Source organism: Balaenoptera ricei, chromosome 2 (genome assembly GCF_028023285.1).
Source record: "Balaenoptera ricei isolate mBalRic1 chromosome 2, mBalRic1.hap2, whole genome shotgun sequence".
NCBI classification, from domain to species: domain Eukaryota; kingdom Metazoa; phylum Chordata; class Mammalia; order Artiodactyla; family Balaenopteridae; genus Balaenoptera; species Balaenoptera ricei.
The window spans coordinates 183,410,816-183,435,871 of NC_082640.1; the positions used below are offsets into that span (position 1 = coordinate 183,410,816).

The 25,056-nt window shown below is 60.3% G+C and overlaps 2 protein-coding genes and 1 long non-coding RNA gene across 7 annotated transcripts in view; 1 reads left to right on the top strand and 2 right to left on the bottom strand.

The window, feature by feature from the left end:
- Window positions 1-73: 73 nt before the first annotated feature.
- On the top strand, window positions 74-17,819 carry SLC25A47 (solute carrier family 25 member 47). 3 transcript variants are annotated; one of them, XM_059914993.1, is made up of 7 exons: window positions 74-144; window positions 12,136-12,276; window positions 14,383-14,426; window positions 14,731-14,802; window positions 15,493-15,696; window positions 16,338-16,662; window positions 16,962-17,819. In XM_059914993.1, exons 2-7 carry the CDS (start codon window positions 12,249-12,251, stop codon window positions 17,240-17,242), a joined length of 954 nt encoding a protein of 317 aa, XP_059770976.1. In that variant the 5' UTR covers window positions 74-144; window positions 12,136-12,248; the 3' UTR covers window positions 17,243-17,819. The 3 variants fall into 3 exon arrangements, with proteins under 3 accessions (XP_059770976.1, XP_059770978.1, XP_059770977.1); XM_059914995.1 differs by having other exon boundaries at window positions 15,514-15,696; XM_059914994.1 differs by lacking the exon at window positions 74-144 and having other exon boundaries at window positions 11,927-12,276.
- Window positions 2,829-5,805, bottom strand: LOC132359988 (uncharacterized). 2 transcript variants are annotated; one of them, XR_009500995.1, is made up of 3 exons: window positions 5,642-5,804; window positions 3,793-4,774; window positions 2,829-3,190 (listed from the first exon to the last, which is right to left on the bottom strand). It is a non-coding gene; the product is annotated as an uncharacterized LOC132359988 (long non-coding RNA). The 2 variants fall into 2 exon arrangements; XR_009500996.1 differs by having other exon boundaries at window positions 2,829-4,774; window positions 5,642-5,805.
- Window positions 17,820-20,616: 2,797 nt separating the features above from the next.
- The window catches only part of WARS1 (tryptophanyl-tRNA synthetase 1), a 34,591-nt gene continuing 30,151 nt past the window's right edge, over window positions 20,617-25,056 (bottom strand). For both annotated transcript variants that reach the window (XM_059915001.1, XM_059915000.1), the window contains exons 10-11: window positions 23,075-23,215; window positions 20,617-21,904 (exon numbers count right to left, since the gene is read on the bottom strand). In XM_059915001.1, coding sequence (XP_059770984.1) covers window positions 21,743-21,904; window positions 23,075-23,215 — 303 coding nt within the window. In that variant the 3' untranslated portion in view covers window positions 20,617-21,742. The remainder of the gene's footprint in view (window positions 21,905-23,074; window positions 23,216-25,056) is intronic.

The following is a 25,056-nucleotide window of genomic DNA, read 5'->3' on the forward strand; positions in this document are numbered from 1 at the left end:
GGGCGGGCGGGGCGGGAGGCACGTAACACGCAGGCGGGCGGGCGGGGGAGGTGCGGAGGCGCTGCAGACAAAGAATGTGCTTCGTGCGCCCGCCCGCGCCGCCCCGGGCGGGAGAGGAAGCCGGGTGTGTGCTGCTGCGGGAAGGTGGGGCCCGGCCCGGCCGGGGAGCTAACGGCCTGCGCGGCCCGGGAGCTTCCCGGCGTGCGCGATGCGGGTCAGCGGGGCGGGAGGTGGCGTGCGCTCGCTCCGGACTGGGCCTGGGATCCTGGGGCCTGGGTTTAGATCCCGACTCCGCCGCCCAGCCTCAGGGTCCTCGCCTGTATAATGGGGACACGCCGCGGTAACGAACGTGGAAGCGCCAGGACCCTCCAAGGCCTGCAGGCTCGGACACTAATTGTCACACTCCTCGAGCGGCGAAACACCCCCTCGGGGAGTGTTCGCCCCTCCCGTCTGTGCGCCCCCCTGGCGGAGGGCCTGGGGCTTCCGGCCGCCTGGCTCCCCTCGGGAGGGGCAAGGGGCGCGGTCAAGCCCTCGCGGGCCCGCACCTGAGCGCGAGCTGCGGGAGCCGCGGAAGGTTGTGAGGCGGGGGAGGTTCCTGGACCGGTCCGAGAGCCGCGAGGCGGGAGAGGCCAGATCGCGGCGCGTCCATATCGGCGGCCAGGCGCTGTGTGGCCGGAGGGGACGGTCCTCGAGCCGCGGCTCTGGGAGGGCTGCGGGCCTGGAGAGCCAGGCGGAGGGGAGGGAGGGTGCGAAGGCGAAGTGGGAGGGCGCTGGGCTCCGGTCTACGCGGGTGGCTGGGCGGCGGGGGGTCGGGGGGGTTAAGTAGGAGCCGAATCCGACGCCGCTCCCCGCCCCTCCCCCCCAGTCCCCGAGATTGGCAGTGGCAGGGGACCTCCTCCCTGCTCCCTGGGGAGGGTCCGGGTCAGAGACTTGCCCCTGCCCTCCTTCCCCAGCGCCTCACGAAGTCCTGATTGGCCGGTTGGGACTGGGCTTGGCTGGACGCTTTCTCCCTCACAATGGGAGTCAGATGACACCTTCAGGCCTTCGGGCCTGCGCCAACTTCCTTCTTCGTGCTCCTGTGGTCAGGACCACACCTTGCGGTGTGGCAGATCACACAGTTCTTTTATTTGCATTTTACTGTTTCTGAAATCGACACGGGGGTTACCATGGATATGTATCTCAGGGACAGGTTTTAAAGATTATATATACTTGGTACTAGGGGGTATATGTCAGGAGTATGTACAATGAGTAGTGAGCCCTGGTGATACAGAGGCCACTAGGAATCCAACGATTATGTACGGTTTCCTTTTATTCTTCTTAGAATCTAAATAGAACATTCCGTAAGCAGAGACCCAAACCCAGGTCTGCTGACTCCTAGTCCAGTGCTTGTGATGGCTGGTGGGCCCTGAGCTAGGGGTCTGGAGGCCTGGGTTTGAATATCGCCAGCCTCTGACCCAGCTCAGGCCTCAACAAGGCCCATGAGCCAGAAAAGCATGTGGGCCCCAGGAGCAGCCCAGACTCAAAACAGGGGCAGGAGTTGGCTGGAGGCCTCTGACGCCATGGCGATTAAACTGGACAACCTACATCCAGGTGACTCACCTCTAGGAACAGGGGGTCCCTGGGTGACTGAGGCCTCAGGAGGTAAAGCACAAATGCCTGCAGCATCCATCCCTGTTTCTGGAGGTTTGAGAGGAGAGTCAAGTGCCTTAACAGGGCAGTAAGTCAGAAAATTATTATGGGCCAATTAATAAGGAGACAAAAAGGACCCGCTTTGTTTTGTTTTTAAGAGAACACAAGTGCCTTTAAGTTAATGTCATGCCTGGGGCAGGTGGCATGAGCCCTGACTCCTTGGGGCGGGGGGTCCTTGGGAAGGGGTCCAGCAGCCTGGTGCACAGTAGGCACTCAATATTTGAGCTTCAGAAAGCTCCTTGGAGGGAAGACCTGTTCGGGCCGACCCTACGGGGATCCAGGTGGGAGAGCTGGTAGCTGTAGGGTGGGATCCTGCAGGCCAGGGAGGAGGTGTGAGGTGTGAGGCCTCTAGCTGTGCATCCTGCAGGGAGGGCTTGGAAGTGGGGCTGGACTCGGGGGGAGCCAGTGTTCAGGCTGAGGCTTGTTGGGGTCCAGTATGAGGTGAGCAGTAGAGGGGTGGGCTCTGGGGCAGGTTTGCCCGCAGTGGCCTGTTAGGCCTAGGCTGCGGGTGCTGGACAGTGACCTCCAACCGGGAGCACCCCAAGGGCAAGTCCAGGGTCTGTCCCGTTCGTCCCAGGGTGTGCTTGAAGCAGCATTTTCAAGGCAGTGAGGAAGGGGTAAAATCAAGCACTGCGCGGGGCTGGAGTCACTCGGGTGTGCTGCTGGCTTACTAAACCCTAAGACCACATTGCTCCTGAAAGCCCTGAGAAGCATGCATGCCCCTGCTGCCCGGGAATCACTCCCTCGGGTGGTGCTCTGGGCCTGGAGCGGGGACAGGGCAGACCCTCCCTGACCTCCCGGGCCTTCCACGGCACTGGGGAGAGACCCAGAAGCGAAGAAGTCATGGCCAAGTAAATGAGTACGTACTGACAGGCCTGCATTATTACATCAGCCACTGGGGTCCATGTCTGTTCTTCTTCACTTCCTGAGGATAAAATTACAGCACAGAATGTGCTTTTTCAAACTTCTCACGTTCCACGGGGCCCCAGGACCTTTCCCCCTCCCAGGGGAGGCCACCTTGCCGGGCTCAGACCCCAGCCTTGAAGAAGTGGGAGGGGCCCAAGGCCAGAGCAGTAGGAGGACAGCTAGGAGGGGAGAAGTGCCACAGGGGACCAGGGATTAAGCCAGGTCACTGCAAGTGCATGGTAGAGTTTTTATTTTGCACAGCTTTTATAATTTCTTACACAAGACAGGTTGGGTTTGGAAAATTTAGAAACACCAGCAGGTAAAAAAAAAAAAAAGGGTCGTAAATGTTCTCACCCTGGAATCTGATGAATTCAGTGATGGGAGGCTATTTGGACCCCAGGTGGGGTGGGGAGCAAGGCTGGAGCTCAAGGTGTCACAGGGTGAGTGAGGTGAGGGTGGGCCGAGGCACCTGCTGTGTAGACCTTCTGGAGTGTTAGGCCGTGCCGGAGGGTGCGCAGGGCGAGGCTGGGGGCCAGGGCAGGTGTGGTTCTAGGATGGAAGCACCGGAACAGGTTCCAAAGCTCCTGGGCAAAGACTGGTGGGGAGGACAGGGCTGTCAATGGCCCCCCTCTCACTTGGAATAAAACCCAAGCTCAGTGCCTCAGAGCCCAAGGGGACCTGGCTGCACCCTCACAACTCCAAGCTCATTCCCACCTCAGGGCCTTTGCACTGACTGCTTCCGCCGGGTGGGAGCTCCTCCTCCCAGCCTGGAACAGGTCATCTCCAGAACCCAGGTCCCTGCTCAACTCTCAGCTCCTCAAAAGGGGCTTGGCTGGGGAGCCCCCCACCCCATCCCCATGCCCTGCTTTCGTCCAGTTCCTAGAGTGACATTGTATGTTCCTCTATGTGTTTATCACCTCCCTTCCTCTGGCATGTTAGCTCCACCAGGGCCGGGACTTTGCCCCTCTTTACTAACACTAAACAGGGCCTGGCACGCAGCAGGGGGTGAGCAGGCAGCCGAGGAGCCTGCCCTGGGTGACTGAGTCTGGGCTCTGGGCTGTCCTGCCCTGTGGCCACGGGTCTCCCACCCCAGACCTCTGGGATCGGAGTCTCCCAGAGAGACAGCTAAAATGCAGATTCTAGGGCCCCACCTGGGCCCTCGGAGCAGGCAGGGGCAAAACCTGCATTGAAACTGACCTCTTCAGGGGTTGAGACCGTCTCCAAGGACAGGTTCAGGAAGCTCTGGCTCAGTTTTTGCTTTTCTGGCTCAGCTTGGCCCCCTCCTGGCTGTGTGGCCCTGTGAGCCATCTTTGCCTCAGGTTCGTCATCTGTGAGATGGGTTCAGGAGGATTCTAGGGGCCAGAGCAAGTGAAGGAGCTCACGCAGAGTGGGCACAGAGCAGTGGCAGACCCGGCCTTGCTGTCGTTCCTCCAGAGCAAAATGCCCGGCTCTCTGCCTTTATCCATTGACAGCTTTGCAGGAAACATGGAAGATCAGAATTAATTTAATTAATCAGCTGAGGTACTGAAGGGTTTCCTAAGGGCTTCTTTTTTTTTTTTTCCCTAAGGTCTTCTTAAACCCTGACCCCACAGCTGGGCTCCAGGCCCTGGCTCAGGAAGGCCCTCTAATGGCTGCTGAAGATGCTGCAGTGAACAGGCAGGGTGGCTTTGTGCTGGGGGCCTGGAGACCCAGCACTTGGTGCCGATGAACGGGCTCTGCCCACGGGGTGTCTTTCTCCCGGTGGATAAACGTCTGCCGTCTGCGTGTCCCTCTGGTCTCTGGTCCCGTCTGCACTGGGAGTGACTCAGCCACCCCAGTGAGGGTGTCTGCTCTGGGCCTCAAAGGGTGGAGGGCCTGGGACCCCTTAGGGACAGTCAGCCAGTGTCCTGGTGGCCCCTCCCGAGTCCATGGCGCCCAGAGTTCTCCTGTTGGGTAGATTTTGCGGAATTCACATCTCTCAGTTGAATTTAGTCATCCCCAAAGTGGCCACGGCGCTGTGTGTGTGGGTTTCTTGCATCTTCCTTCGGCTGCAAATAGGCACAGTTTTCCCCAGGGCTACCTCTCCAAGTGAGCTGTGGCCTCCGCTGTGCTCCGCACCCACTTGACCTTGGAGCGAGTGGACCGAGAGGCAGGATCGAGGGAGGCTCTGGCCAGATTATGAGATGACCAGAAACTCAAGCTGGGGAGTGATATAAATAGACACGGCAAGTGCTTCTGGTGTAAAAATAGAGCTAAGGGGATCTGCCTGGGGCGCCCCGACCCGGAAGACCAAAGGGGTGGACCCCGGCTTGGGTTGGGCTAACTGGTCAGGACAGAGGGGCTGGGCTGGGGGGAGCGCGGCCAAGCGTGGACACGGCGTGTGCTTGCTGCCCACGGGCCTCCTGGGGCCAGGCCTGATCGGTGCCCTCTGGGGGCTCCACTGTCATGGTGGGGGATGGCTGGGTGAGCGGACCATCCCCGGCTGACGGGAGGTGTGAGTAGGCACCCAGCGCAGTGGCCAGAGGAGGGCCGTGTGACCCCACCCAGGCGGAGTCGGTGGGAGGGTGGGGCAGGAGTGGGCAGGGTGGAGCCCCGGGCAGGGGTACTGGGTACTGAGCCCAGGGGCGTGTTCGGATGGCAGGGTGGCAGGCGGGCTCCTCACGAGCGCCGGAGACCACGGAGAAAGGGGCTGAGAGAAAGGCCTCGGCACCCTGGAACCCAGGAGCCCTGCTGTGGTTGTTGGACCCAGGGTCCAAGCCCCCCTTTTCCAGAACCTGTCTGGGTGGGAGGGGCCTTTGTCAGCTCTGTGTCCCTCCTCCCTCCTGTGGCTTCCTCTGTCCTGCCTGCCCAGCCTGGAGCAGTCACCCAGCCAGACATGAGCCAGCGCCCGACTGGGGCAACCGAGCAGGGAGAACGGTCCCCTCTGCCCGAGCCAGAATCCCCCCTCTGCCACCTGCCCCGCTGCTTTGGGCTCTGCCCTCTGGAGCCCCTGCCACAGGCCCATCCTTGGGCCCCTTGGGTGCCTGACACTTGGCTCCTGTGCCACTCGGCCAGGGGCCAGGCTCACCTCCCAGGTGAACCCCTCTCGGGTCCTTGCTGTCCAAATGGAGGGTGGCAGGCCGGCTTCTGTCATCCGCCTTTGAGCATCTGTTGTGCCAGGGGGTCCAGGTGAGCCTGCCCTCAGGGGCTTCCTGTCAAAGTGTGCCTTTCTCCTTCCCAGCTGGCTCAGACGTCTCCTCCTCCCTGGCACTTTGTCCCAGCCTCCCCTCCTTCACTGGCCACCGCCCCCCCAGGCCCGCCACTTCCCCTGGATGTGCCATGCCCACAACCAATGAGATGTGTCCGCACGCTCCAGCCAGGGTGGTCCAAGCCCCTCCCAGTCCTGGCCCGCCTTCAGCCTTCCCCCAGCGCTCCCTGCCGGTCTCGGTCTCGTCCAGGTCTCATCCGTGCTGAGGACGCCCATCCAGGCAAGCGCTCCTATTGCTGCCTGTGAGCAATCTGTCTGTCTTTTTTTGGCTGCACCGCGTGGCCTGCGGAACTTCCCCGGCCGGGCATCAAACCCAAGCACCCTGCAGTGGAAGTGTGGAATCTTAACCGCTGGACCACCAGGCAGGTCCCCCTGTTGTTGCCTGTGCGTGGGTCCCCACCCCCTTCAAGAGGGCCACGACTGCATAGAGGCATTGTGGCCGGACCCCGGCTGTGTGGGAAGCTAGGCACCGTGCTTTGAGCGTGCTCAGGCGGTCCTGTGGCCAGGTCCATTTGGCCAGGAACTGAGGCCCCCAGCCGACAGCCGTGTGAGCGAGTCAGCCCGGAACGGGGTCCTCCGGCCCCCGGCAGGGGTCAGATGGCACATCCCTGGCTCACAGCTTGACTGCAGCCTCGTGAGAGACCGTGAGCCAGAGCCACGAAACTAAGCTGTTACCAGATCCCTGATCCTCAGAAATTGCGAGATAATAACGTTTTGGTATCAAGCTTCTGAGGAATTGGGGATAATTTCTCATGCAGCGATAGAGAATGAACACACTCCCCAGCCAGGCCGGGGCTGCCGGGTAGCATCGAGTCATTTTTGAATCCCAGCGCCCAACGTGAGGCCTGCACAAGGAGGTGTGCGCCGCAATGAATGAATGATCGACAGACGTCAATAGCTTGCTCTCCCCACATCATCAGATACGATAGGCCTCAGGCCCTGCTTGGGACAGAGCCTCATTCCTCAATCCAACCCCCTGGGTCTTAGATCTGGGTGGTGTCAGAGGTCATCTTGTTCAGGCGAGAAGCCTGAGGCCCAGAGGGTATGATCCTCTCAGCCCTTCCAGCCAGTGGACCCCAGGGTTGAAGACGCCTCCTGGGCAGGTCGTGAAGGGGTCGCAGGGGACTGGAAACCGGAGACGCTGCGAGAAGTGACTGGAGGGTTTTGGCTGTGGCCTGGGTGCCGGGGAACTGAAGAGACAAGGCCGGCGTGTGGGTGGAGGCCGGGCAGGATGGGAGGAGCCTGACCGCTGGCCCAGGAGCGAGCCAGCAGCGGAGCCGGGCCTGAGGCTGCTGGCTGGCCCTTCGAGGGTCTCTTCTGCTCCGTCTGACAACCGGTGCCTGGAGCCTTCAAAGTCCTTACCTGCATTGGGACTTCCCTGGCCGTCCAGTGGTTAAGACTCTGCCCTTCCACTGCAGGGGGTGCGGGTTCGACCCCTGGTCGGGGAGCTAAGATCCTACATGCCGTGTGGCGAGGCCAAAAAAATAAGAAAAAAAGAATTTAAAAAGTCCTTATCTGCATTAACCCTGCCCCAGGTAGCTGTCGTCCCTGTTCGCAGATAGGGAAACTGAGTCACGGGGTCAAGTTCATCGGTGTCACCGGTGGCAGAGCGGGGCTCAAATTCCAGGTCTTCCCCTAATTGTCACTGGTGGTTTCTCCCTGGCCCACGGTGTCCTTATCTGTAACACAGGGGTGGCTCCAGGGGGCCTGGAGCTCTGAGCTGAGCTCAGACAAAGGCAGCATCATCTGGCACCTCTGCTGGGAGGAGTGGGAGCTGGGGGCAACCCTTCCTGTTCACCCCGTTGCCAGGGTGGAGGTGGGGGCACAGGAGACAGCAGGGGACGTCCTGTCATATGCTTTGCAGCCCTGGCAGCCAGTGCCCTAACCCCTCAGGATGTCAGAGGGGGGCTAGGGTGTCTGGGAGAACTGAGGTGGGGGACTCTTCCACCCCCTTCCCCCCGAACCAGTCACACCCTAGAGATACCCCCCCCCCCCAACCAGAGGTGGGTGCAGCCTCGCCTCCTGCCCGTGGCTGTGTGGTCTGCAGCACCCAGCTGGGCATTGTGCAATCCGGGCAGAGCACGGCAGGGGCCAAGCCAGAGTGTACAGACTTGTCTTCTGTCCCATTTTACAGATGAAGAAACTGAGGCTCGGAGAGTCACAGAGTGAGCCAGGAGAGCACCCGGGCTCTCCTGACCTCGTCCAGTCTTGCCAAGGAGCCCCATTTTCTGGAAATGCCAATCTCTGGAGCCAGCCCAGTGCTCTAGTGCCCATCCTGGACTCATTGCCTGGAAATCCCACTGTCCCCCTCACCCCCGCCCCTCTAAATCCTGCCAAAATGGCAACGTACGTGATAGATAAAAATAGTTCAGGTATCCTTGGCCCGACAAACTCCCCTCTGAGAACGTGCCCACTGAAACACCAAAGACTCTGAAGCGTGATTATTGGAGCACTTTCTGCAATAGACCGGAGTATTACACTTGTCTGTCCAAGTACAATCCAAAGGACATCACTAGCTCAAAGGACATCACTAGCAAGTTGAATCATAAGGGTGATATTTAGAGCATCTACTGGCTGAAGGCATGGCTCCAGGAGCCTTTGGCTGCTGGCGCTTTAGCCCTCTCAGAGCCATACGGTGGGAAGCAACAGAACTGCTCTGTTACAAAGACACTGAGGCCCCAGCAGATCACACAGTGAGAAGTGCAGGGTGAAGGCCACGCCCGGGCAGCCTGGCTCGGCCTCCTGTTCACCCAGTCCCCGCGGCCACCCCACGGGCACTGTGTTCATGCAGGAGAAGGAAGTGAGTCCCCAGGTGCCACGGTGGCAAGGCGTCCCAGGTGTATTGATAAGGAAAGGAAGCAAGTCGCAAAACGATAGTAAAAAAGAAGTTGTATTTGCCTGCATCCTGCTGGGAGGCGGGACCCACGCCTGGGTGGCGGGGCTTTCACTTCGGTGCTGGCTGCATCTCTTTGGATTTTTTGTTAATAACTTGTAGTCATTCCTTTCGTTATGAAGTGTAAGAATGCATTTTAGGGTGTGTCAAGCTCCTCCATGGCACCTCGGCCAGCAAACAGCCCCGCCATGCCCAGGGGGGTCTGCGCCTCCCCCTTTCCCCGAGCCCTTTGCGTTGGCGGGGCCACGGTTGTTTGTGCCATGTCTGTCTCCCCCTAGAGGGTGGCTCGGAACTCCTCACTCGGGCTTTGTAGGGCCGCACGTGGTGGGGCTCTGCAGTTGGTGGAGGAGGCCTACAGCCGACCTTGCTGCTAGTAATGGTAACCCTTCCCACTGGGAGGCGTGGCCTCAGCAGCTGCCCATGGGCTCTGTCTCCTGCCATCCATGCAAGACTCAGAGAGGTCACACCACTGTCCGAGTTCACACAGCTGGGAGAGGTGGAGCCAGGAGCCGAGTCTAGGCTGAGGTCTCCCCCAAACCATGTGGGGTTCTCCTGAGCCAAAACCCCTGCCCACCCTGCCACCAGACGGCCTCTTTGCCATCTCCTGTGTCAGGGGTGAGCACATGACCCTGCCCTGGGTTCATCCATCTGTCCATCCACTATCCATCCATCCAACCATCCCTCATCTATCTACCCATCACCCACCTTTCCATCTCTCTGTCTGTCCTTCCATCTATCAGTCCTTCTCTTCTTCCGTCTATCCATCCATCCATCTATCCATCTATCCACCCATCCATTCACTGACTCATTTTTTTCACGCATTCACTCATCCAGTCTCCCCAGGGTGCTCACCCTGGGCTGGGCGCTGTGGGCTCAGGGACAAATCCAGTATGACCCTGCCTGCCAGAAGCTCACAGCTGGCTGGGGAAACGTTTAGACCTGCACAAAGCAGCCTAAACAGTGAGGTGGCATGTTTTCTGTTTCTGCTGTGGAGAAGGCTAAAGGTTGGGCATGTTTGTTCAGGAGACAAAGGGCAGGTGAAACTAGGCTGCAGTGACCAAGAAAACACGCCTGTCTCAAATGCCACCTCTTGGGTTGCCCTTTCTAACACTGTCCCCACCCCCCCCAACACCCCCTGTCCCTTCCCTACTCTGACTCTCACTGGCACTTACCGCCCTCTGGCAGACTCTTTATTTTGGTTATTTATTGTGTTGGTTTTCTGTCTCCTCCCCTGGAACATAAGATCCAGGAAAGGACCTTTGCCTGTGTTGATTGCAGTGGCCCAGTGCCTAGAATGTGGCATGTAGTAGGCATGCAGTGTTTGTTGCCCGGGTGGGGGGCATGGGCGGGGTGGGCTGTTTTCCGGGGGGAGACCATGCAGCTGGGGGCTGTGCACATGGGTAGCGGGAGTGAATCCGAACGTGAACTTCAGAAGGTTGACCTCAGGACTGGGTGCCTCACAGGATGTGGGGTGCAGGGGGAAAGGTGGCCAGGGCAATTCCTGGGCTCTGGCTCAGGTGCCTGGGGCTGGGTGGCACTTACTACATTAGGCACTGCAGGAAACATGAGACTAGACAGTTCCCTGTCCTTTCCCTGTTAGACAACATGCCTCAAGCTCCCTCATCATCCAAGGTACCGGCCTCTCAAGTGTAACATCTGCAGTTGAACCCACGTCCCAACTGGATTTGCCCTGCTCAGAACGGTCCTGTCGTCACCTCCCTCCTTCTAGAACCTATGCTCCTACTAATGCAGCCTTAGCATTTGGCTGGCCACTCCCACAGGGACACACCCGGGGTTTGCCCTGAGTGCTCACAGACGAGAGGCAGGTACTGTCCTCATTTCATGGATGCAGAAGCGGAGGTACAGAGAGGTCAAGGGCTTGCCCAAGGTCTCAGAGCTGGGATTTGAAGGCAGACAGCCTGGCTCCTAGCCAGATGCTAACCTGCACCTCTCTAAAGGCCAGGATGGACATCAGGACTGGCCTTGGAAAGGCTGCCTTTTGCCCTTTGTCCTCTGTCGTGGCAGCGGCCCCTGCCAACCTGTGTCCCCCAGCCTTGCTCCACAAACAGCTGGGCAGGTGGAGGCGGGGCTCCCCCTCTGTCAGCACCAGTCAGTTCAAGGCCAGCCTGCAGGTCCTTCTGTCAGAGGACAGGAAATGGGCGGACACATGGCCCCTGCCCCAGGGCCGCCTGGACAGACACTGCCATGTCAACACCTCTCCCCACCGGCTGTGACCCTTGGCAAGTGCACAGCCTCCCTGAGACTCAGTGTCCTCAAAGGGCTGTGTGGGGTCACATGGGGGCGTGTTGAGCACACCACTGGGTTGATGGCCATGAGCGCAGGGCTCACGGGCATCAGGGCCTGGCCCTCGGCATCAGAGAGGGGCTGGTTGTGCAAGTATCCAGCAATCAACTCTGGCCTTGCTGCTTGCATGGCCCTGGACGAGTCCCTTTTCCGGGCCTCAGTGGCTCCATCTGTAAAATGGGACCATCAGCCCTGCCTCCCTCCCGGGGCTGTGACGAGGACCCCCTGAGCTGGTGAAGGAGGAGTGCTTGGTTAACTAAAGCGGGGTGCAACTGCCGGGAATGGGGGTCACCGTTCTTTACAGTGGTTTCCAGTGCCCAGCAGGCCACTTCTGTGGCCTCTTATTGGAGCGGCTTCCCCTCCAGGAGTGCCCCGGTTTGGTTAGAGGCCAAATCAGCAGCCCCTGCCCCCGTCCTTTGGTTCAGTGAGCCCTGCTCAGGGCTGGGTCCGTGTTGGGCGCTGGGGACTCAGAACAGAGGTAGACCTGGCAGGGGCCCTGGGCGCAGGGAGAGAGGTGTGGAAGCGGCAGGGGGAGTGTGGGCCCAGGGTGGTGTGAAGGGCGTGGAGCAGAGGGTGGGCCGCCCGTGACCTCTGTTGGGGCTGCTCACAGAAGGGCTCTGGCCAGCCTCCTGGACGCTTAGTCATCGGTGGCCTGTCACCCCCAACTCCCTCCCTGCTAACTGGAGCTCCTTGGGGACAGGGCCGGGGTCTTATTTGCCTTGGTGCAGCCTCAACTCAGATAGTGTTTGTTGAATGAATCAGCGAGGGAGCTTTGAGGGTTCCCCGGGCAGGAGCAATTCCAGGGGAGTCGAGGAGGCCCCGGATGGAGTCTGAGCTTGGGCTGGGAGGGATGGGGGCATCACAACCTCCCCAGGAGCTGTCTGGACGTGGCCTGGGGCCAGGCCTGCAGGCGGTGCAGACAGTGATCCTGCTTCCTGAGCTTGACGCCTCCCGTGGCCTCTCACACACTTCCCGACACCTGGGTCCTGAGCACACTGGAACACGGGTCCTTTGGGGTGGGGCGGGAGGGAGTCCAGGTGGGCACTGACCCGCCTGCTGCCCAGCACGGCCTCTGCCTTCGGGGCCACTGGTCAGCAGGCTCCGCCCCACACCGCAGGTATTTAAGGTCTAAGAGGAGCCAGCGGGAGCTGTTGAGGCCACCCTGGTGGTGGCACCGGACCTCTCTCAGGCACGCTGACCCCAGGGCCTTCCCCACCAGCCACGCCGTCCATGGAGTTTGCTGCTGGAGCCATCGGAGGTAACAGTGGGGACAGAGGGGTCTCGGGGGCGACCGCTGCTCCTGGGGCCAGCAGGAGGGGCTGGAGGGGGTGCTCTGCCCGGGCAGCAGTGGGGTTTGAAGCCCCCCCAGAAGTGGCCGGCACCTGGTGTGGGCCACAGGTGCTGGGAGGAGAGAGCAGTTTTCCCGGAGGCTCGGGCCAGGCGACACAGGGCCCAGGAGGAGATTTTGGGGGGCCGGGGGTGGGGGGAGTCTGCACTGACCTGGGGGGCTCAGCCTGGGAGGCCGAGGGGCTGCTGGGTGGGAGCAGAGGGTGATCTCTGCCTGGCCAGGGGGAGCCTGGGAGCTGTAAGCATGGAGCGGGGTGGCCGAGTCATGGGAGGGGAGGGGGGGCTCCAGGAGAGGGTGGAGAGTGAGGACAGACGGGGCCTGGGTCCTGCCACACTGACTGCAAGGGTGGGCGCGGAAAGGGAGGGTCCCAGCCGAGCCCGGCACGCCCCTCCGCTGGCTGTGTGCACACACACGGCCAATCCCGGCCTTGCTGACCCCCCAGGCTGTTTTCACTTTTGGGGAAAGGGCTATTGTGAAAGCCCGACCCAGAGAGAGCCGGCCCACTGGGGACGGGCCCCTCCCAGCATCGATCACGCACACAGGCTATTTTGGGTGAGGCACCCTTGGCCTTGCCCCTCTTGTGAAACAGCAGCGGCTGCCCGTCAGTACTGCTGGGAATGGTGTGGGGTTCTCTTCAGGAGGGGAGGGCAGTGCCGAGCCAGGAAGGACCAGGGCTCTGGCCTCATCAGTGGGTTTCCTGAGGTCCCACTGTGGGCCGGGCCTGAGGCCAGCTGCTTCCCTGGACATTAGGCCCCTGAGGAGGAGGCTCAGAGAAGGGGCTTGACTTGCCCAAGATCACACGGCAGGAAGGGCTCCCGAGTCCTGCATCTTTTCTCCAGAGCCCAGGGAAGGCCTGGGTGGCAAGGGCTCCTGCTCTGTGCCTGGCTCAGTGTCACGGGGATCAGACCTGGGCCTTTTCCTTGAGAAACTCTAGTTCTGGAGTCAGAGATGGCAGGCGGTGGGACAGCAGCAAAGCCATATGACAGGGGCTGTGACTAACGTGTTTTCTGGCACAGAGGCAGCCCCAGAGTATAGGGGTCAGGGAGGGCTCCTGAGAGGAGGTGATGCTATGGCAGGGCTTTGATGGATAAGTAGGAGTTCGGTGAGGTATATGTAAGGGTCAAGGAGGGGTAATTCTATGCAAGTCAGTCAGTCAGTCTTTTGCTTCACTCTCTTTGTTCCTTCACTCATTCATTCATTCACTTTATTCTTTCATTCATGCATATTTAACGAGTCCTGGGATACACAGTAAATAGGGCACAGCCCCCACATGCCTTATTGTCCTCAAATGGCCCCCCCCCACCCCCTAGGGATGAAATCCCAGGGACCTGCCCACTCGCTCTCTGTCTTTCTCACGGCAGTGTTGGGGGCTTGGACGTTGAGACCCTGGTGTCAGGAAAGGAGAAAGAGACAGGCGGGTGGCACCTGGCCCTCTTTGCAGGAGGCAGAGGGGCCCTGGTCCAGGAAGCCTTGAGTCCTACTCTGTCCCATGCAAACTTGTGCTTCCAGGCTGTCCCTCACGGAGGCCTGGGGTGACCCGGGCTTTCCCAGCCCCTAGCCTCTGCTTGGGCTGTGTCTCCCCGCCATCACCCCCAGAGCTGTGAGGTGCAGCTGCCTCCTGGCTTGCAGACAAACCCTTCACAGACTGAGGCTTGAGGGCGAGCTCGGCCTGGCTTGGAGACAGGGCCCAGCAAATTTTGGACCAAGTCTCCCAAAACATGACGCCAGAGGGGAGGCCAAGGAGTGTCCTTGGCTTTCAGAATGAGGATCCAGTGGGCTAAGACTCGGGAAGGAGAAACCACTAGCAGCCTGGCAGACGTCACTTTACCTCTCTGAGCCTCAGTTTCCTCATCTGTAAAACGGGGGTCACTCTCCCTCACTATGAGACACGGTGTGGAAGAGAAGAGCCAGGTGTGCTCTTTCTCAGCGGGAGCACCATCAGGGCCCACCCTCCGCCTCTCCCCGAGACGGCTCAGGCTCCTGCTCTTCTCACCGGTTCCTCTGGTTTCCTTCCAGGCATCTGCGGTGTTGCTGTGGGCTACCCCCTGGACACGGTGAAGGTGCGGTCATCACCAGGCCCCTGCCACCCACCCCAAGGCCCCTGCCTGGGCTTCAGCCCCCCATTCATGGCCAGAAGACCTTTCTAGCCTGCTATTCAGAGCCAGTCGCCCCATGGTCCTCGGGACCGTAGTGCCCCTTTCTCCCTCCATGCCTCAAATTTCTCATCTTAGAAGGGGCTCACTGTCCTGCTCTGCCCAGTCAGCAAGGCTGCGACAATCAGGTGTTGGCTCTCCCTCCCCCAGGGCCTGCCGACCTTGCCCCTGGCCTGGAGCCACCCCTTCCTGAAGCCCACTTCTCCCACAGGTCAGGATCCAGACAGAGCCCAAGTACACAGGCATCTGGCACTGCATCCGGGACACGTATCGCCGAGAGCGGGTAGGCCCGGGGAGAGGGTCACGGGCAGCGGGATGTTGGGGCCTCGGACGCCAGGGCTGCCACTCACCAACCAGCCTGGCAATACTGAGCTTCTCTCTGAGCCTGTTCTCTCACCTTCCAAATGGGAAAAGCTGTACCAACCTCCTGGATTCCTCTGAGAACAAGAGCCGGGGTGTCTGGCACACAGGAGGTGCTCAGAATGAGGTCCTGCCTCCAGAAGAGGGTCTAGAGGAGACATCTGGGGACTTGGAAGGTCTGGGGAGGAACCTGTTTGCATTTCTGTCCCCTCCAGCCTGGGCACCCCTTGAAAGAACGCTGGGTGGAGTCATCAGGGGTCCCAGGGTCCAGCTGGGAGCCCCGTCCAGAGGAGGGTCTCAGGGACACTTACTAAAGTGAACTTGGGAATCAGTGCCGACCAGGGGTGAGCAAAAGAGAAACAGCAACGACCAAGCTGCTAGTTCAACATCATCGTCATCAAACAGCTGCCCTAGGTCAGGCCTGGCCCCCGGCCCTTCAATCCCTCAGCACAACCTCACGAGTCGGGGGTTACAATCCCCATTTTACAGCCGAGGAAACTGAGGCCCGAGGCAGCCTACGTGACTTGCCTGAGGGAGGGCGGGGCAGGGGCTCAGGACCCCCTCGGGCAGCCACTCCTCCCAGCTGGGCCTCTGGCCTGACTCAAGCCCTCAGGTCCCCTCCACCTGCCGCCAGGTGTGGGGCTTCTACAGGGGCCTCTCGCTGCCCGTGTGCACTGTGTCCCTGGTCTCGTCCGTGTCTTTCGGCACCTATCGCCACTGCCTCACGCACATCTGCCGGTTCCGGTATGGCAGCGCCGACGCTAAGCCCGCCAAGACCGACATCACGCTCTCGGGATTCGCCTCCGGCCTTGTCCGCGTGAGTGAGGCGGGGTGACGGGGTCCCGGGACCGCAGGGGTGGGGAGAGGCTGGATGGAGCCTGGGGGACTGTGGCTGAGGACACAGCTGACTCGGTAACTTAGGGCAGGCTAGGGAGCCTCTCTGAGCTTCTGTCTCTTCATCTGTAAGAGGCGTGGTGAGGCCACGCGTGTGAAGCCCCCAGCGTGGGGTCTGACAGGTATGAGCGACCATGACGTGCAGCCAATGTTATTAGTAAAATTATCCTGTGTTATCTATTAACGTTATCAATGCTTACATTAAGTGTTACATTATTCTTACACTAAATACTTACATTAATTAAATAATACATTAATATGTCATTAACAGATTAATGATGTGATTAAGCACTTTCGTGAACTGGAGTCACATTTACTCGACACCTACCGTGTGTCAGGCCGCTCTGCCAGCAGAGAGTGTAGCTAAAGGAAGCCCTGGCTCCGGCTGGGTGGGCGCAGCCGGCTTTGAACCCCGCTCCACCATGGCCCGTGGGCCAGCCCGGAGCTTCTTGGGGCCCAGGGTCCCTGGCGGTCACCATGGGCCACAGTGGCAGAGGGAGGCCAGGGGCAGGGAGTGCGGGCAGCGCTGCCTCCTCACCCCTGTCGGCCCCACCCCTGTTCCAGGTGTTCCTGACCTCGCCCACCGAGGTGGCCAAGGTCCGCCTGCAGACGCAGACGCAGACGCACACGCAGCAACGGCGGCCCTCTGCCTCGGGGCCCTCGGCTGCGCCCCCCACGTGCCCCGCACCCCCTGTGGGTCGGGCGCCAGGGCCCAAGTACCGCGGGCCGCTGCACTGCCTGGCCTCGGTGGCCCGGGAGGAGGGGCTGCGCGGCCTCTACAAGGGCAGCTCGGCCCTGCTCTTCCGCGACGGTCACTCCTTTGCCACCTACTTCCTCTCGTACGCCATCCTCTGTGAGCAGCTGACTCCCGCTGGCCGCAGCCGGCCAGGTGAGCGGGGGCCGGGGCCTGGGGTGGCGGTGTTGGTGAGGCTCAGCCTGGTGGGAGTTGACGTGGGGGGAGGAGACGGGCTGAGGTCACACTGGCACCCAGTGCCTCCCAGGGGGGAAGCTCGTTGCCCTCAACATGAGAGTCAGGACAGGCTTGCTCTGGGTGGACCTGGACAGTCATGTCTGTGGCGAGAGCCCAGGGCTCCCTCATGGCCAGGCCCCGCCCTGGGTGCCCACCAGCTCTCCTCGGGGGCCCCAGTGCGCCTTCCAACCAACGTGCCCGTGGGACCCTCCCCGCAGATGTCTTGGGCGTGCTGGTGGCCGGTGGCTGTGCAGGGGTGCTGGCCTGGGCCGTGGCCACCCCCATGGACGTGATCAAGTCGCGCCTGCAGGCGGATGGGCAGGGCCAGCGCCGCTACCGGGGCCTCCTGCACTGCGTGGTGACCAGCGTTCGGGAGGAGGGGCCGAGGGTGCTCTTCAAGGGGCTGTCGCTCAACTGCTGTCGTGCCTTCCCCGTCAACATGGTGGTCTTTGTCACCTACGAGGCCGTGCTGAGGCTCATGCGGGGCCTGCTCTCCTAGCTGGTGCCCATCCCCAGGGGCCAACCTGCCAGCAGCTTCCAGAGGCCGCAGGAGCTGAAGGAGGCGGAGGGGAGTGTCGGGGTCTGGGCCCCAGGGGGCCATCGCCCAGGACAGCTGGGGCCTCCCGCCCAGCGACTGACCACAAGGAGGTCAAGGGGCCCAGGGCTGGCCTGAGGGTCACAGGAGCCAGGGAGAAGCGGGCCTCTGGGATGGGGATGTGGTCGCCTGGAGCCGTCTGTGCATTTGGCCAGTGGCTCAGCCCGGCTCCCCTCCCACCTCTCCCCACCGCCCCCCGTCTGCAGAGCGCCCCTGCGTCCCCTCGGCTCCCCATCCTTCTCTCCCCACGCAGCTCTCCCTGCTGTGCACCGTGCTCTTCATTCCTGGTCCTCAGACGCAGCCAACTGGTCTCCCCACCACACGGAACCCAGGGGCAGCCGCCTGGCTCCCGGCGCGCTCGGTCCCCACGCCGGGCTGCTCAGGGAGGAGCCGCCCGGTCCGCTCACCCACCCCCGCCCCGCCTGCGGACCCGAGGCTCAGCCGCCAGCTGTTGCCAATAAAACGCTTCTCGGGCGGTTCAGTGGTGCTGCTCCGTGGTCTGTGGGGCTGGGGACGGGGCCCCCACCTGCAGCTTGTCCTCAGAGGCCAAGCCCTCCAAACCTGTGTGACCAGGGCTCCCACTGCACCGCCGGCACGCTGAGGCCCCGCCCCCTCGGCCTTTGGGGCCGGGGACCACGCCTGTGTGCTGAACCTGCCCCAGGGGGCCGTTCGGCGTTCAGCATGATGCCTGCTCTCCTCACCAACCCCCCATCCCAAACCCACCCCCTTTCTGAGTGAAACTGATCTCCAGACAGTTCCAGACACCAGGATGTGAGCTGCCTTTCCACGGGGCCTGGAGGAGGGAGGCTCCGTGTATCCTCAACACCGCTGGGTCCGTACATAGGTTAATCACGATGGCTCAGAGAGGACCGGGCCTACCCAAGGCCACCCAGCAGGGAGAATGGGGGTCTCACACCAGCACTTCTGAGGCCCCAGCCCTCTCTGTGGCACCACGTGGCTTCCGGTGACGGTCCAGCACGAACCTTCCGGGTGCCCACCACAGCAGCCCTCTGGTAAAGCCAGAAACACCTGCCTCGACACGCACTCAGACACTAGCCTTGACCGTGACTTTGGACTGAAGTCCAGTGTTCACTGGTCCACCTCCAGTGTTCCGGCTGAACAAAACTCTTTCCTGTTCCCAGAACACGTGGGTGGACCCTCTCCTCCGGCCTCTCCTGTCGTACGGACCCAAGCATTTGCTTACACCCTGCGCTCTCTGCCAGGGACGCCCTTCCCTCCTCTCTGCCTGGCTAACTCCAGGCATCACTAATCCCAGGCGTCACTTCCCCCAGGAAACTCAGCTGCTTTTAGGTGTCTCCTGCTCTGCTCCATGGGGCCTGGTTCGTCGACTGGTCACTTATCCACCTCCTGCCCCCCACCCCCCGCCCCGCCCCGAGACGATAAGCCGCGCACAGGCTGCACGTGCCTGATGTGGACTATTTCCAGGTCAGGGCCTGGCACGCAGCAGGTGCTCAGGGAGTGTGGAACGCATGAATGCAGGAGTGAGTGAACGAAGTCCCCCACTGGATTCCTGGAAGTTCATTGGGCTTGCAGCTAAAGATGCTGAGATGCTTTGGCCAGGTGCTGGGAGAAGGGCGTCTCCTAACAAAAGGTTTCAATATTCGTCAAACCCTGTGTCCACTTTTGGCAAGAAGACCACTAGTGTGCCCACTCGCTTCGGCCCTGGAAGGAGAGTTACTCCTTCCTCATGGGGAGGGTGGGGACCGGCGGTCACTGAGCACCGGCTCTGCTGTGCTGGGGAAGTGGCTCTGCAGGAAGGCCCGGGCCTCGCTCTGGCCTCGCTCTGGCTACAGCCTCTGGGAAGCAAGGCCCTTCGGAGGGCGGACGTGAAGGGATGGGGAAGAGAAGGGCTGGGCCCAGAGTCAGTGGGCCAGAGCTGGGTTCTCCTACTAAACGGGGCCACCCTAACCAAGTCCAGGCTGCACCTGAAGTTTCAGATGGGAGATAAAGGGTGGTCACCCAAGGGATCCCAGAGCCTGTGCTGACTGGGGACCACGGGGCCTCCGAGCCGCATCTGCCGCGGTCCGCGTAGGGCCTGGCCCAGCTCTCCACCACCGTCAGCAGGCTCCTCACTGTCCCTCAGATGCAGCCCCACTGGCTCCCCCAGACCGGGGACAGAGGCGGAGCAAGGTCTGAGGGGTGGATAGTAACAGTCACGGGGGCTGGGGACCGACCTCCCGCCTCAGCCCCCAAACACCGCCGGCCCGCACACCTGCCCACCCTAATCCAGGGCATCTCTCGGGGAACTTTAAGAATCTACTGGTTTGTAGCAAGATGTGGCGGGTGGGAGGGTCTGTGGCCCTTACCAGCAGTGACCTTGGGCAAGTCACCTGACCTCTGGCCCAGGGCCCGGCTGACCCAAACATGAGGTGTCAGTGCTCTTGTTTTACGGGGAAAGGGGGGAGTCCCGCCCAAAGTCACTGGCCTGTGTGGGGCCTCAGCCCCGCCCTTCTGTGGCCCCAGGATGACGCCCACTCCTTCTGGAGGCTCCGGCTGGGTGAAGGGGCGGCTCTGCCACCCCGGGGACTTTGCTGTGGTCCCTCCTGTGACGTGGACACAATGGAGCAGAGAGAGGTTGTCTCCGCTGCCCAGGCCACACAGCCTCGCCATCCTCTGGGCTCACCTCCACGGGCCACATCCGGTCCCGCGGGAGCTGAGGCCAGGACAGGAGACGGGATGAGCTCGTGCCGCACATGGCACCCAGCCACCCAGGTGGAAGCCTCAGGGCCGTCACGTGTAAAACAGCCTGTGCGGGGAGACGGCACAAGAGACAGGACGGGCCCGTTCGGTCACAACTCACTGTGTGGCCTCGGACAAGTCACATTCCTCTCCTGAGCCTCAGTTTGCCCACCTGCAGTACAGGGTGGGCGGGCAGAGCGAGCCCAGGGCTCCATTCCGGCTGGGCCCCTGGCCTGGGCCCTGTCGCTACACGGCGCCGCTCTGACGCCCCTGTGCTGTCCGCGAAACGAGGACATCTGCTTGCATTCTCCAGCAGCTGCTGGGAACCTCCAGGGAGGGTGGAAGCCAGCACGGGGAGACCGCTGAGCGCCAGGAAGGGGCCGCTTCCAGCCGATACCCGAAGCCTGCACCTCCACACCGTGGGGCTCCCGGGACTGTGCTTCCGTCCCACACGCATCCCGGTATGACCCGTGCAGGAGCAAGGGCATCCGCGGAGGGTCAGGCGCGGCACGGCCCCGTGCTGGAGCAAGGCCCCTGCTCACCCCGCAAAGCCCAGACGGAGCACAGTGACACAGGCGGGACCAAAGGAAGTTTATGTGTCACGAGTGAGACCAGAGTGGGGCACCCAGGAGTGGACCCTGCACCTCCAGCAAGGGCAGGCTCTTGGACCCGGGGCTTCCCCGAGACGGGCTGTTGCTTTTCCGAAACTACACAGGGCGCTCGGTTAAACGGGCCCCTCCCATGGACACACAGCCGAGGGCCTCGAGGGCTGCTGCACGCTGCCTAGCTGTGCCCACCCGTCTGGGGCACAGGCAGGGCACTGCTCTGTGCAGACAGACTTCCACGCCAGTCAAGTGTCAAAACAAAAGCACCTGCAAAGGCAACAGACTGCCCTCAGCGTCTGGCACAATCAGAGTAAAGCAGCCATCAGTTCTCAGGATGGAGTGTCTAGGGTTACTTGGTGCAAACAAAATATTAGTACATTCAGGGAAAACAGCATGATTTCTGGAGTACAGTACATGCATGGTCTGGAGTTTAGTACGTAAACTGGGAAGTTTCACCCACAAAAGACTCAATTTAGTAAAAACTGGCCCACTCTGGCCAATATTCAGAAACGTTTAAGGCAGCTTTCAAGCTGAGAGATCTCTTGGTTAAACGTTTAGCAAAGCTTTTGGCCAGCACTTCTTTTTTAATTTTGGGGGGGCATGTGCTGAAATGCCTCTTGTGCCCATTAAGCTTCCCCACATCAACTTTTCGAAGCACTTCTTTTCGGTTTTATGATAATAACATCTTGATCCCAGGTATGCATACATAGACTACATACGCTTTGATAGAGCACGTTTAAGAGTATGTTTGGATGTAGGATGCTTTCAAACAGGAGCTGTCCTGTGGACCAGAACAGGCTGGCCAGTGGACATCCAGCCCAAGGCTGCACATCCTTGGGGCTGCTTTGTGGGAGAGACTCCAGCTGGACTTGTCTGTGTGACCACTCAGTATTACCCGGCACCCAATCACCCCACAGGGTTATGCTCACAGGAGACAGGGAATGACATTCAGCAGAAGAAACAGCATTGATACACACAGAGGGCTTATAGACACCAGGCCAGTAATTACCGTGTGACACAGCCTAAGGGAAGTGGTGATTCGACTGGGCTGGGATTCTTGGAAAATTACATCTCTTAGTAAGTGTATAGAAAGTGAGCGTTACTCAAAGTCGTAGGACAGCTTCCGGGGAGTCATGAACTCTTTCACTATCTCGTCTGTGACCTCCTTGCGCCGGGCCTGGTGCTCGGCGATCAAGGGCTGCAGAACTTCTATGAGCTCCTTCTTGAGCTCGCCGGTGAGCATGGCCCCGCTGGTATAATCCTGCCCGGGAGGAGACAGGCCATGTGAGAAACGGCTGCGCACGCCCTGGGTACCTCCCTTCCCCGGGCACCACCCATGCAGAGCCTGGCACACGGGTGGCATAGAAAAACGAGAACCTTTAACCATGCCTTTCTTAAAATGACTCTGGGCCCTGGTGAGCAGCCGTGACTCACGCTGGCACAGCGAGGGGAACAACGGGGCCGGCCACCCCACCTCACCCACCCTCCTGCGGGGTCAGGGGGCTCCAAGCCCTGAACCCATGACTGCTCCCTTCAGCCTTACTGGCTTCTCTAAAATCTCTGCCGAATCTTTTTTCATTTTCTGATTGTGATGGTAACATGCACTTACTGAACAAACTTAATAAGGTACCCAAACCACAAAGCAGCGGCAAAGTAAAGAAAAAAATCCCCTGCAAAGCCAGTGCCCAGAGGCTAAGGGCCACTGCTAATATCCTGGCATGTTTTCTTTTAGATTTTTTTCTGGTGCACTGTATTTAAACATAGTGGATCTCACTGCACGTCCAATTTGGTGTCCTTTTATCACTATCACTGGCGTATTCTCCTGTGTGACCATAAACCTCACACCTGCGTAATAATCCCTCCTGACTATTCTCAGTTAAGGTTTCCTCTGTTGTACAGAGTCTCTTCTGAACTTTTTGCTACTATCATTTTTAACATCTTTGCATAGAGAGCTCTTTCTTATTCAGGATTAGTTTCTTGGAAAAGATGCCAAGAATTGGAAAACCTGAAGCAGGGGCTATGAACATTCTTCGGGCTCTTTGGCTCGCTGAGAGGCACGCTGGGAACACTCGACTTACCCCGGTGAGCCCCAAAGCGTCTGGATTACAATCAGTGCAAACATGGCACAAAGCCGCTAAATCGGTAGTGGAATCGTTTCAACGCTGAAGGCGTCTTGGCTTAACTTCTACTTCTCGATGACTGGTAGGCTTAAACCTTTCCGTGTGCCTGCTCACGAGCAGTCTGCATCTTCTCCTCTGGGAACTATCTGTTCGTGAGGTCTCTGGGCACGTGGTCAGCACGCAACCGAGCTACCCGACTCTAATGCGGTCTCAGCTGAGCGCCTGCCCCTCAGGCGCCGGGGACGCTGGTCGCCCCCAGCGTGGCTGCCAGGCCTTCCAGGCCCCGTGTGGCCACTGGGCCCCCGCCTCACCTTCCTGATCTGCTCCAGCCGGTCGTCGTCCTCCAGGAAGAAGGTCAGGTACGTGAAGGACACGTCCACGTCGCAGTTGCCCCCAAACTGCCGGTGCTCCTCAATGGTGTCTCTGCCTCCGGAGAACGCGTGCTTGTTGACCTGCGCCAGCGAGAGGACACACAGATGCTCGTCGGGCCGCCGCCCTGCGCGTGGAAGCCGGCCCAAGCAGTGGGAGGAGCCCTCAGACTGCTCCTTCCCACCGAGCCCGGGACGGGCCGCCGCGGGGCTCACTGAAGAGAAGGGGGGACTGGAGGGCGGATGAGCTCTGACCGCCCCCCCCCCCCACTCCCCAGAGACACAGAATAGAATCGGGAAAGCCAAAGCACCACCTGTGCTGAAATTTGGGGAAAATGTCCTAAAGTGTCCTCGGGTTCAGTAAGAGGACAGATATGAGCCATCTTCAGAGTAAAAGGGACGAGCAGGGAAGGGCGGCTGCTGCCTGGGAGGGCGTGCTATTGGCGGAGGACAGGAGAGCAGAGCGCCCCCCTGCCCCCCACCATGGACGGGAGGACGCGAGGCACAGGACAGGGCTCCCGGGAGAGCAGAACCCGTGCGGAGCGCCGAGGTGGACAGGCCCGCAGGCGGTGCCCCACCTGAAGACAGGCACTTCTAGAAGCTGAAGAAAGAAAGACTCAGAAACTAACAAAATGGTTTGTAGGATTGAAGATAATCTTAGAGAAATCAGGGTCAAGAGGTAAGAGAAGAAAAGCCAAAAAGGGGAGACAAAGTTCCTTCAATGTCCTTTCAATGACTATCTGAGAAACCTATCACGTACAAACGTCACCCTCATTTTCCTCCAGAAAAGGGTGCGTCAACAGTCTCAGTGGAGACGTTTGGTAAGCCTCCCAGCAGGACTCCGGAGCAGATTCCTAACCGGATCATCCAGAATCGCAGACTAACATCAGGCGCAGAGGCTGGCAGCCACGAGTGAGGCCAGAGAAAGCTGGACTTTCTGGTGGGAGTGCCAGCGGCTCTGAGGGACAGCGGAAGCTCCGACCTGTCCCCGGGCGTGACGTCCCAGGGAGGCGGGAGGCGTGTTTTGGCCCGCGTGACAAAGGAGCGGTCCAACGATCCACGTTGGAACTGAAATCTTAAATTTGGGTGGCACTCTACAGTTTGCAGCCACTTTTATATGTGATCTCATGGAAGCCTTGCCCCTAGTCTGCAGTTTTGTACAGCTGCTCCCACTTGACAGTGACACCTGGACAGCCATGGTCACTCACCAATGGCAGGTAAGTGGCGGGGCCCAGACAACCCAGGGCTCCTGCCTCCAGGCCACCGGAGGGCCCAAGCCGTGCAGGACCCGGGTTATGGCCCTGCCCCACTGCTTCCCAGCTGTGTGAACGCAGGGAAGCTGCCGGACCCCTCTGAGCCCTATTTCCTTGCTTACGAAATGGACGCAGCCCCCGGGGTGGTTGTCAGGACTCAGTGAGCTCGCACAGGTGAGCACACGGCAGGTGGTCACGCAGCCAAGCCGCCGTGTCCCCAGCACTCTACTGTTGTTATTCGTGGGAGGGGCCTGGAGCGGATGCCCCCTTTCCCGGCTGGCGTGGAGATTCTGCTTCTGGGGTTGAAGGTGGGCTTGGGGATTGGCAACAAGGGCCTGGCCTGACCCCATCCTGCCCCTCAGGGTGCTCGTGACCCTGGCAGCCTGGGTGGTTCCCGACCCTCCGCTCACTGCTCACCCAGCCCTCGGGTCTTTGCTGGTCCTGAGCGAATGAAAAATGTCCCAGAGCCAAAACGACTTCTTTAAAACAACTTCCAAAAACAAAACAAAATGACTTCTCTGCTAGAGGGAACAGGAGCTTCCCTTCCCCTCTTCTGCACTCCGTGCTCTGGAATTTTCCGCCAGAAGTGAAAGAGAAAGGAAAGCCCTGCCGAGGCTGGGAAAGCTGGCGGCTACCACTTCCTGGAAGACAGTTCTGATACTAAGGGTTCCC

Coding starts and splice junctions, on each gene's coding strand:
- SLC25A47 (XM_059914993.1), top strand. CDS start 12,249: ATGGAGTTTGCTGCTGGAGCCATCGGAG. Junction 14,427..14,730: donor ACCCCCTGGACACGGTGAAG/GTGCGGTCATCA, acceptor CTTCTCCCACAG/GTCAGGATCCAGACAGAGCC. Junction 14,803..15,492: donor ACACGTATCGCCGAGAGCGG/GTAGGCCCGGGG, acceptor TCAAGCCCTCAG/GTCCCCTCCACCTGCCGCCA.